We start from the raw sequence: 12,207 nt of genomic DNA, 5'->3' as shown, positions 1-12,207 counted from the left end.
GGGGCAAACTATTCACCTTGATCCTCCTACCACTAGAAGGGATACAACACTTGGTAGTCTTCTGGATTTTGGAGACAACACAAAATACACATGGGGAAATGCTTCAAACCATTTCTCAGATGACTGGGAAGATTTTAGTGGGGCCCAAAGAAAGACAGGGCACTGGAACAAGTGACTTAGCACCTAATCATCAATTACATCATAGCATAACTATGTGACCAGAGTTGCCCATCATAAGCTTGGTATTGTCACATCCACCAAGCCATAAGGGTGAGCCAGCATAGAAATAACCCATGATATATTTAGGATGGGGCCCAAGCTGGTCCAGAGGCTCAAAATTTCCCAAAAAGGTGGCCCAGAACTCACGTCACTTACCTTCAAGACACTAACGTCTCTCCCTCAACTCATAATCTATGACTTGACTGGAGTTCAAAGGAGAAAAAAATCCAGGCGTGGTTCACAGATAAATGAGCTTGATGTCACTATAAGCCAAAACCCGGCTGTCACCGTGCCTGAGCATATCCTCAGCTCGCTCACTCCTCAGGAAGTACGCAAAGGAAAGGTTTCCTGAATTCTTACATGTTGAGAATGTCTGAGCAGTGGTTTTTATACTTAAAAATCCATTTTCTTAGGTATACAATCTTTTGCTCACTTTTTTCCTTCACAAATATCTTAAATGTTTTTTTTTCTGGCATAGTGTTAGTCTTGCTCTTCTAAGTCACTTACTGTTTTTGTCTAGATAGCTAAACCCAAAGATTTTATCTGAGATAATATTCTTGGGTAGGCAGGGTGTTCTTTCAATAGTCGTAAATAATTTTTTTTGGCAACGTATTTTTCATATTTTGTTCTGTATGTATGTTCTGAATTTTTTCATCTCTAAAACTGTCATTTTCTCACTGAATCCTTTCAATATCTTTTGATTTATAAAGCCATCATCCTTTTTAAATGCTATTTTCCTTAAGGGATTATCTGTTGTTCAACTGCTTTTGTGTTTATTCTAGTTTAGTCTTCATTTCTGAATTTTTTCCCTTTATTTCTAGTATTTTTCTAAGTTCTTCAAATTCTGATTTTTGGTATTCTTTCACATTTTATGTCATTTTCAGAACATCTTATAACTCGTTTTTAAATAATAAGTCATAGTTTCATTTTATGGGTATGCCTTTCTAATGTACTTTCAATGTCTATAGGCTATAACAACTTTGTATAACTATAGTTCTATATTACTTATTTTTGTGTGAAATAGGCTTTCCTGAACTTTTAGAATCAGGCTTGGTTCAGGGTAACTTTTCTAGCTTCAGATTCCCACTTCTGTTGTTTTTGTATAGTACTGAAAAATAGGGCAGCTTATCTTCTGAGATTTTCCTGGCTTCTTTGTTTTTGTTTCTGTTTTGTTTTTGTTGGTGGTGGTTTTTTAATTATTGTATTTTTTATTGTGATATAATTGAAATATAACATTGTGTAAGTTTGAGGTGTTCAATGAGTTGGTGTCATACATTTATATATTTCCTAGCTCTTTTTAAATAAATGCTGTGATGCATACAAAAATGAGTAAGATAAAATATTGGGTAAAAAACAAACAAACAAACATAGCAAACAAATATTTTTAGTCAGAAAGCAAACTTCATACTCCACAGAGGTATATGGAAATAAAATTGCCCTCTCAAAAAACAAAAAACAAAACACAAAAAGCCTAGTCCTTTTACAAAAATGTGTCTAACTCAAATACAAATGCAAGAGTTTAAAGAGATTTAATAGCCATTTCTACCTTAAATAATTGAGTTCTGCATGCAATGAAACAGAACATAAAATATAATCCTATTTTAAGTTGAAAGAGAAAGACTTCAGTTTAAAAGTTTTAGATGAAAAATACTCTATCAATGTTAATGATAAATTGATTTTCATCCATGCCAGTATAGTCCTTAGTATCACTTCATCTCAGAGAAATAAACAAGTCTTCAATGGTAGTCTGCTGTGATTTAAAAAGCATATCAAAACCTTCCTTCCATACAATGTGTTATTTCAGTTATTCTTTATAAAGATGTTTTAAACATAAGGAGAGAAGCAGATTACCTAAATACATGTACTATGGTGAAATATTATTTCAATTAAAAACCTCCTTTTCATACAAAGAGGTACCTTGATGGGGTTCTTATCAACCAAAGGAGATAATTTGAACAGAAGAATAGTGACTGCAAGTGAATGAAACAGTGAATTAAGGGCAGAGAAAAAAAAGTCCTAAGTTCATAATATAATGACACCAAAGGGAAAACACTTCTTTTAACTCACAAGACATCAATGAACGTTGCCAGGGCACCAAAAATTACTCTGAAAACTAATAAAGGAAAAAGAGTAAATATTTATTCTGCTATTCTGGTATGAATGATAACCAAATAGCCCTAGTAGGTGGATCAAGGTTCTTCTACTAAAAAAAAAAAAAAAATTCCAGCTAATAAATGCAATAGGAATGACAAATTTGGAAAATCATCACTTTGCAAAACTCGATGAAATATCTAATGCAGGCATTAATGCATGCTTTTAAAAATATTATGTAAAAAGATGACAGGGAACCTTCCAATGATGATGTCAGACTTCTGCCCATGTGCTCAATGACCAATCTGAACATCATTAAAAGTGGAGCAAACAACATTAAATGCCTCTTCATTTAATATGATATAAAGTTCACCATACTAATAAAAAGTTTCCTTGCTCAAAAACATAAAATCAGAATCTAAATAATTCTCTCTAGACCTAACTTTTAGGATATGGGATAAATGACGAACAACAAGAAAATAGACCAAATTCAATCTATGGGACACTATAGAAAACTCACATGGTTCTTTCAACAAATCATAGTGTGTGGGACAGGGAGGAAGAGAAGGGAAACTAATTTACATTTCAAGACACTCCAAAGACAAAATGACCAAACAAACATATACACCTAGTCTAAATAATGATTCAAATAAATCAACTGTAAATACATTTGAGACAACTGAGAAATTTTTTAATGGACTCGATATTAGATATTAAGAAATTATTAATTCTGTTAGGTGTGATTCTGACATTGTAATTACCTTTGGAAATGTTCTTTTTTGCCATGTCCTCAAATATTCAGATTAAAATGACATCACATTTGATGTCATTAAACAAAAGGGAAAAAGAAACAGGTATGACAAAATATGGATGGTTATTAGAGCTGGATTACAGGTATATGGAGGTTGATGACATATTTTCTCTACTTCAGAAAGCATTTTTATAACTTTTTGTGATAATAAAAAAAAGCACTCTTTCAAAAAACATTCAATACATATAAGTTTATTATCAAGAACTTTAGTAGGTTTTTAAAAAGACTGTTCTGGCTTTTTAAGAATACTGAAAGATGACAGTCCATGATAGGACATATAAAAACAAGGATAATTAAAATATTAAATACTATCTAAATTAAAAGGCCATAATTCAAATTGTTAATTATAAACTGTGTTTTGTTAGAAGCAGCTGTACAGTTACCCTTCATGAAATTCTCCTTACCAACTCATGAAGACTACAAAGCTTCATCTCAAACTCAATTATATACTTTATAGTAATCAATGCTGAGTTTTTTTGTGCTTAAGCATGCACTACTACAGAAAGCACAAAATCCTGTTTACAGGGAGTTTTTGTTTCTTTAAAACATATCTCAATCATCTTTTAAAGTGCGAGCTACAAATATGTTGTATCCTTAAAGAAAAAGACTTCTAAAGAAAGTATAAGATAGCTATCCAATACTGCCAAGAGTGGTTATATAATTAACCCAAGGAAACCTGGCAGTACTCTGCTAACTGTTTTAGTGTAGCAGCCTCCTCCTCTGTAGTTCAGTTCTTAGCTGTTATTACACTACCAGCCGAACATGTACTCCATTGCTTTGGATACAAGACTTTCATCTTTTTTTGGCGTTTGTCTGTCAGAAATGACCTAGTGAAAAAACACACACATAATTGCTAGGTTATGGTTTCTTCGGTGTCATAGTCAATTCTAGAGTTAACGATTAATTTAAAAGAGCCAAACACAAAAATTCATTTGTAGAACTAAACTGTATATTTACAGATGAAAATATACCTTTAGTTAGAACATCTTTATGCACTTAAGAATGAGAAAATCTCTTTTCTTTGACAAGGCAAATTGCATCTGCTCCTTAAATTAGGAAACTGAACAAACACCACAAAAGCCATAAGAGATGAGGGCTTTAAAATATTCGTAAAAAAGAACACAAAAAACTAATAGTAAAAAACACAGTTCTAGAATGACCTCCAAATTTCAGGGGGAACTCTAAACTGTTACTACCTGCACTACTAAAGCATGATTCTCTCATTTGCTGTTTCAAGACCCATGTCTGTAGGTAGGCAAGTTCAGAACTCCTGCTTAATTAATTAGGAGACAATAATTGAATGAGAGTCATTAAAACTTTTACCGTTCTTCAACAAATATAATATACTCTTCCTTTAAACTTTTTTGAAACGAGAAATTCTGAAATGTGAACTGGTCAGCGTTTTCTTTTCATAACCAAAGGCCACTCTAACCTGAGGTTCTTCATTTGCGATACCATCAGATTTAGTCATCAATAAGCTTTTTAATATTCCCTCGTCAGAAATGTTCACTAACATAATTCTTACATATGTAAATATAACTTAGAAAAAAACTAAAATAAACTCTCAAAATATTTTTAAAATGGCAATAATTTTTTTTTTTAATTCAACTGGCCAAAATCCTAAATGTTAAAATAGGAAATTTAAGAATATAAAGTTTACAGGTTTCAACAAGGTAATCACTACAGTAGGAAATATTTAATGGCATACAAATACAGATCAATCCAATGAAAATGTTAAACATGCTATGTACTTCAGCCTTTAAAGTATATCCCTTTATATTCAACTCTTAAAATACCTGATAGTCACTAGTAGAAGCTTTGTATGCTGTAGCAAGAGGTCTCATGGTAGAAATCCTAGGAGTACTTCCAGATTGGGTTGGTGTACCTAAGGTTTTGATTGGTGGTGTAAAGGCCAGAGGTGAGGATGACAAAGCACACCTGTCACTGTTTTCCATAACACTCTATAGAGAAATAAAGATATAAAAATTTTTGTTTATAAACATAATACATATTACCCAATATTACATCCTACTTACAAAGAAAACTTTATTAAAAGATGCATACTTTATTTGATCTAATTAATCTTCTAAATAATTTTAGGCTTGATAAAACAATATGTTTCTTAATTAGCATTTGAGATCTAATGTTCAGCCAGAAATCTAACTTCAAAGACCTCAAACATCCTCAAGACAATTAGACTCCCAAGAGTAAAAATCTCCTAACAAATACTATGGAAAATCATCAAGAAAGAAAAAGAGAATTCTTCGAAAAATTTGGGGAGAGAGGAAAATCAAAGTCCAGTAGTATTTAGTACCCAGTAACCTCAAATTTTCATCTAGCCTCTACGAACATCTGGTGCAGCACAATATAATAATTATACAACTACACAGTAATCCTAGATTATAAGAATAGGAGCCATGTCTGCTTTGTGCACTAATGTGTATATATAAGCACCAAGTACAGTCTCTAGCAGGTAAAAGTTCACATTTACTTAAAGAATGATCATGATGATTTTAAAGCCACAAAGTTTAAACTGTGCTCAGTATTGTTTTATAAGTGTATATTTAACAATTTTTAAATGTCTTAAAAGAGAAATAATAAAAAGCTTCAGCCATTTAAGTTTAACCCTCATGTGAAATATTTCATTCTGAAATAGCACCATTTCTTTAAAGTACTTAAAAGAACCTGATATTGCTTTGCACAAGAGAATGAGTTAAGAAGTTAAGAGACCTAGGATCTAGGCCTCACTTTAACAACTCTGGATAAGTTACTTAAGTCCTCTTGGACTCTTTAGCTGTAAAATGAAAGGGTTGGGATAGATTATCTCTAAATTTTAAAGTCTTGGGATTAAACATCTTTGGCTTACCATGAAAAGAGTACTATAACACCATCATATTTTATAAACTAAGAAAAAGAAGCAAGTGAAGCAAAGTAACATAACCACCAATGTCAATACCTAGACTTATGCACTTCATACAGATTAAGCTGTTTTCCTTACATCAGCAGTAACTTACTTTATCTATACATGGTTTTACACCAATCATGATGGACTCTCCAAAAATCCTCCCATCTTTGCTTAAGGCCTTCCGAGCCTGCAGTTTAGATTGATAACGAATATGCATCCAATTTCCTGTGTTAGACATCTGTTAAGAATGAAGTTGTTTCTTAAAATAAAAAACATATACACTCTAAACTTAATGAATTACATAGAAAACAAAAATACATAAAGATAAATCTGCTTCCACTTTTTATTTGATGCCCTGTAAAAAGCTATATACTAGGATTCAACAAAGATCCCATTAGACAATTTCAATAATCTCTATCTGGCTCTTAATTCTCTAATATAAAGAATATGTGGCAAATAGTCTCTGAAAGTAAAGGAATGCTCAAAAGATAATTGTTTCTCATAAAAAGGTCTTATCAATACTTGCTTGAAATTTTTAAAAACTGTATTCATCAACCTGATTTTGTGTGGGAGTTAAATCAGTCAATCTCTAATAATGGAAAAAAAGATTTGTTATTTATAACTTGTTGTGCAAGGTATTTTTTAAAGCTCTTTATAAGCTATAAAGCCCTAAGAAGTCAAGAACTTCTCCTTTTTCCTTTATCTCCAATAGAACAAGGTCGAATTGGAAAAAAATATTTTGGCATAATCTATCTTTTTTTAAGAGACTATAAACTAAGAAAAGGGATGAGGGGAGTCTGATACTCTCATTCTCTTTCTTATTTTCTCTCTTTATCCTTTTTTGACAAATACTATACAACTTCCAGCCTTTCAACCTTCCAGACTCCAACAGACACATTCTATGAACGCTCTTAAAAAAAAAAAGGAAAAACAGACAAAATTCAGCAGCAAAGATTTCCTCAATTCATAGATTATCTTTCCTCAACCTAAATCTTGAATTGAAAAGAATTAAGCCTTACCACATGTTTTAAGATATTCCCATATTGTGCAAATTGTAATAATATATAGGAAGCAGATGCTTGAGGAAACCTGAAAAAAAGAGTTGTCCAAAAAGTCAGCTTCCACGATAAATAAAAATGCAAATTACCATACTTACAAGTGTTTTAAGATAAATTAGTCCCAACTGTCTAGAAAAATAGGAGACCCTTGATCATCCTGTTTTTCCATCAGATATATCTATCACTGCCCATCACCCAAAAGCAAATACGTTAAACTTAGTTTTGACTCAGCCATTCTACTCCATCCCTAGATTCCACCTCTGAAATCTCTAAAATTCCACTTTTACTGTGATTATCACAACCTTTAGAAAAGAACTATGAAGTTGCAGTTCTGCATATAATTTATTTTACAAGGGTATGTGTGGGGGTGGGGGGAGGGAGAAAGAAATACTTGGGTATGCTACAGTAATTAAAAGGAAAAGAATTTTAAATTATATAGTCCTATCATTATATATTGAGCACCACCTAAAAATTCACAAATTTAGTCCCGAAACAAAAATAAAAGTCAGTACCAATATCAATGGTACAGAAACATTTAAAAGAATGATTACCAAAATTTTAAGCCATATACTCTGTATGTGAAAATCCTAAGTGACTTGCACTTTCTTTATAAAGTTTTGTATAATTTGAATATTTTACAAGACATTAATACTTATACAGTCCAAATAATAAAACTATTTTCAATTTGAAAATCTATGGAGTTTCCTTAACCGGTAACTTCAGTTTTCTGGAGCTTGGATTGGAACCCCCCGCCGACTCCCCCAAAAATCTAAGTCACAAAACTAAATGAGAAACTCAACACATTAAAATCTATGTGAGTAAAATACTCACTGCATTCAGGACCATAATTTTATGTTATACAAACCTGAATATAAGATTTCTAACCCCAAAGAAAACCAATAAATGAGGTAGGGTGCCTAACAAAGCAAAGCTAAATAAAATATAAATGAAGGGGAGAAATAATGGTTGCAATCAAAGGAGGTACCTGGAAATAAAATATAATTTTAGGACCCTAGGACTACTTTGAGTAGAAACATTCCAATACCCTGTAAAAGAATCACCCTAAAACAATGAATAGTATTTCATGATATCGAGTCAGCAAAAAAAGACAAATTATCAAAGAACACATATAATGTATTTTAGATGTACTTCCCTATAAAAGGTCAAAATATTTCATCCCTTAGAAAAAAATGTTTTAGTTCTTACATATTAAAACACAAAACCAAAAGAAAATAGCTGGAAAAATGTATGTCTTAAAAGGACTAGAAGTACTTCAAGTAAGTAATTTACCCAATTACTAAGGAATCTTAAAAGTGACACCATTACTATTGAGCTTAAAAAAAAAATCGAGAATGGATACCCAAATTCAAAAACATACAGCCATTTCATGAAAGGTTACAAAAATTTTCACACACACACACACACACACACACACACACACACACACACACACACAGAGCCCACCTGCCCAACTGCTATAGATAAAAGACTGACTGTGGGCTTCAATAACACATAGAATCTCTCTGGGAGACTACATAACAAATAGGTGCCCATTATTGCCTTAAAAGAGAGGAAAATTGTAGCTGGGGACAAAAGTAGAAGAAAAACTTTTCACTGTATATTCTTATATATTCTTTTGAATTTTTAACTTTTAAATAAACTGAATATATAAAGTCCACTAACATTTATTCTCCATTGTTTTCCCTTCAAGGAGCTCATGTGTTATTTTTATATTTTTACCCCCAAACTAAATATAGTTAGGTCCAATATCACAGTGACATATAACACTTTCAGACACAAACCTTACATACTACATTATAAACAGCTTAAAAATAAGACCTAAGTTTTTGCTGAAACATTACTAATAACTAGATATAATATCTAAATCATCTATTTACACCTCAGTTTCCTCATCTGTAAATGATGCAGTATCTCTAAGATGCTTTAAAGTAATTTTTTTTAAATCTATTCAAAATGCATTTAGGCCTGTCATGCACAATTTCTATTAACATTTAATATTCTGTGACTAGAAAGTATATATTTGCTTGTGACACAGAATATATACACAAATGAAATTCAATTTGTTCCAAAATGATTAAGTCCACTACAAGCAGAGAAAGTCACTAACTAGAAAGAGAAAGGAGCTCCCTAAAGTCTAAAGGGATAACCCAATATCCAGCAAATATGCTGGAGAGAAAATAATCTGAGAAGAGACAAACATAGATGATTTTTAAAAACTATAAATCATATTGAATACTAGTTAATATGCATGCTGAAGTGTCAGAGTGATCTTTACTAATGTCTATAACTTACTCTGAAATGTACCAACAGCAAAAAAAAAGATGAATTAATGGAAGATAAAACAAATGTAGCAAACTGTTAAGTTAGGTGGTGGTTATATAGGTGTTTGCTGTGCAATTCTTTTAACATTTTTGCATGTTTTATAATATTCATTATAGGAAAGGATTTTTATTTTTCATGGTAAATAATCCAGAAACCTTACCCAAACACAGTCACCCATGTGTCATCGAGGTGATCTTCAGAAGTCAGAGAATCTCCTTGAGTATAAAAAGGATCCAACTGGGCAGGAGATAACGTTGTCTTTCGTGGTTGTCCAATGTTTGCTGGACTAAACATACTTTGCCCTATATTAGTACATTTAATAAGTTAGTTACCAATATGAACATCTTGATTTATTTTTTTATATCAAAGCTTTTAGTTTTAAATGAAAAAGTATATTAAAAGTTGGCAATTGCATGGTTTAAAATACACAACTATAATAGGATAATTTTATACTATCATACAATCTGAAGTCATTAATAATTGAGAATAACATGATTATGCAAATGTTTTATTAATTTCCAGTTAACCCTACACCAGAAAGCTCTCTAGTCAACCTCAAAGATTCTGCTGGATTCATCTTCCAAACCTACCACTTTCATCATGGCAACTCTGCCTTAAAAATATTCAGTAACTCCTCATTACCCACAGAACAAAATCCAAATGCTTTGGCCTCCACAATATAGTTTTACGCTTATTTTTCCAATATGCCACTAAACAGTATTTACCCTAACCCTTAAGATGTGAATGCAGGTTTTATGTTTTGATTCAAGTCATTTCTATCTGAAATTTCTGATTCTGTCCTTTCTTCTCTTATCCCTCAATAACTACTACTAATCAATGAGTCCTTCTACATGTCTAACATACCAAGATAAATGCTTTTCATGATCATTTTATCCCAGAGGCACTGTCCTATTGAGATCACATTATTTCTGAGCACGAAGACATTTTTCTTTAGCCTGTGGAGTAATAGTAATGATTCTCTCATAAGGAAATATTACTCCAGCATTTAAATATGCACCAAGCATCCTTCCAGGTATCTAAGATACAGTAGTGAAAATTAGACTATAAAACAAAAAACAAAACAAAAACAGTTTTTAAAAAAAACCCAACTATCTCTAATGGTGCTTAAATTCTAGTGAAAGAGTCAAATAAGTAAATACCTAGTATGTTAGAAAACAAAAAAAATCCTATAGAAAAAAAATAAAGCACAGAAGGGAGATATGGAGTATAATATTTATGTGTGTGGAAAGGTTTAACAAAAAAAAATTTAACTGAGGTGCCATTAAAACAAAATCCTGAAGGAGATGGTAGGCAAAACATGCCAATATCTGAAGACATGAATATTAGGTGGAGAAAAAAAACAAGTACAAAGGCCCTAAGAAAGGACATGAATTATAGGATATACAGCTGGTGAACCAAGAATTGTTTGTTGGTGTGAGGAACCTCCCTTCCTACCACCAAAACATTGGAATTGGTACCAGAACTTATTTAGAAGATGGAATAGATGCTATGCTACTATCTATGATATCTACCATAATCAGTATCAGTTCTTTTTACTTTTTGGTAATTTTTTCACTTTTATGAATTTTGACATTATAATTTCCTATAGAGTTTGATAAAGGAGTATATCAACACTCATGTTAATACTCTTTTGCGATAGAAGGCATGTAATCTATCTTCAGACTGAGAACTGAGCAACTCATAAACCAAGAAACATAGTGCTTATTCTCTAGGACCAAAGTTCCCTGTGATTTATTTAGGTTTGGAATGGTGGGAAAGGCTTAGTTTTACTTAGTCTTTATTCCTACCTCCTTCCTAGCTCACTATTGCCAAGTCTTTTTTATATCTCAGGGGCCACAGTAAAGTATCCCTTCTAAGTACCTCTATTTTTTCTTCTCTCCACCTGCAATGTATAATTAACTTTTAATTATATAATTAACATATACTCATCCTTTGCTTACCAGCCTTTATATCACTTTCTGAGGGAGGCTTTCTCTGACTCCCTAAACTTTATTTGGCTCTCCTGTTAATATGTTTCTATAACACTGTATATTTCTTCCTTATGATCTAGTGAACAAGGGATGAGTAAATTAATTTTAGATGAGAAATACCTACCAAAGGGGCCAGCACTAAGAAAACACTTAATCAAATTTAGCTAAATGAATGGATAAGGCTCATTTGTATTCTGAGGAGTTTCAATCTTCCTGTCTGCCTTTGTCAGTGAAAGACACAAGCTGCATGGTATACAAGGGGGTTTCTGGGATAAGCTTGCCTTGGAATGTCTGCCACATTGGAGAATCTGATGGCTAATATTATGTCAGCTTGGCTAGGATGTGGTACCTAGTTTTTGGTCAAACGTCTGTCTAGGTGTTGCCGTGAAGATATTTTTTAGATGCTGTTAATATTTAAATTAGGTTTTTAGTAAAATAGATTACCTTTCACAATATGGGTGGACTTCATCCTATCAGTTGAAGGCCTTATGAAAAAACATCGAAATCTCTTGAGGAAGAAAGAATTCTGCCTCCAGACTGCTTTCAGAATGGAGCTGTTAGCCTCAACTCTTCCCTGTTTCTCTAGCCTGCAGGAATGTTCTGCAGATTTCAGAAACGGCCGCTCCTCAAGTGCATGAATTTATTCCTTAAACTAAATCTCAGTCTCACCAAGTCTCTCTCCGTCTCTCAAACATTCTGCTCTTCTCAGATTATCTTGCTGCCTGCTTTCCCTGAGAGGAATTGGCCGTAGACCCTTTATTAGCCAGAGAAGGTAGTTTTCCCCAAATA

The 12,207-nt window shown here is 32.5% G+C and overlaps 1 protein-coding gene across 2 annotated transcripts in view; it reads right to left on the bottom strand.

Moving 5' to 3' along the window:
• Nucleotides 1-3,296: 3,296 nt before the first annotated feature.
• The window catches only part of NUP35 (nucleoporin 35), a 31,334-nt gene continuing 22,423 nt past the window's right edge, over nucleotides 3,297-12,207 (bottom strand). The window contains exons 5-9 of one of the 2 annotated variants that reach the window (XM_039855996.1): nucleotides 9,588-9,729; nucleotides 7,046-7,115; nucleotides 6,136-6,264; nucleotides 4,918-5,082; nucleotides 3,297-3,948 (exon numbers count right to left, since the gene is read on the bottom strand). In XM_039855996.1, the coding sequence (XP_039711930.1) occupies nucleotides 3,871-3,948; nucleotides 4,918-5,082; nucleotides 6,136-6,264; nucleotides 7,046-7,115; nucleotides 9,588-9,729 (584 nt within the window). In that variant the 3' untranslated portion in view covers nucleotides 3,297-3,870. The remainder of the gene's footprint in view (nucleotides 3,949-4,917; nucleotides 5,083-6,135; nucleotides 6,265-7,045; nucleotides 7,116-9,587; nucleotides 9,730-12,207) is intronic. The other variant, XM_039855994.1, reaches the window with a different exon arrangement.

Source organism: Pteropus medius, unplaced genomic scaffold, assembly GCF_902729225.1.
Source record: "Pteropus medius unplaced genomic scaffold, Ma_sr-lr_union100, whole genome shotgun sequence".
Lineage (NCBI taxonomy): Eukaryota > Metazoa > Chordata > Mammalia > Chiroptera > Pteropodidae > Pteropus > Pteropus medius.
This window is presented reverse-complemented; position numbering and strand designations above follow the sequence as displayed.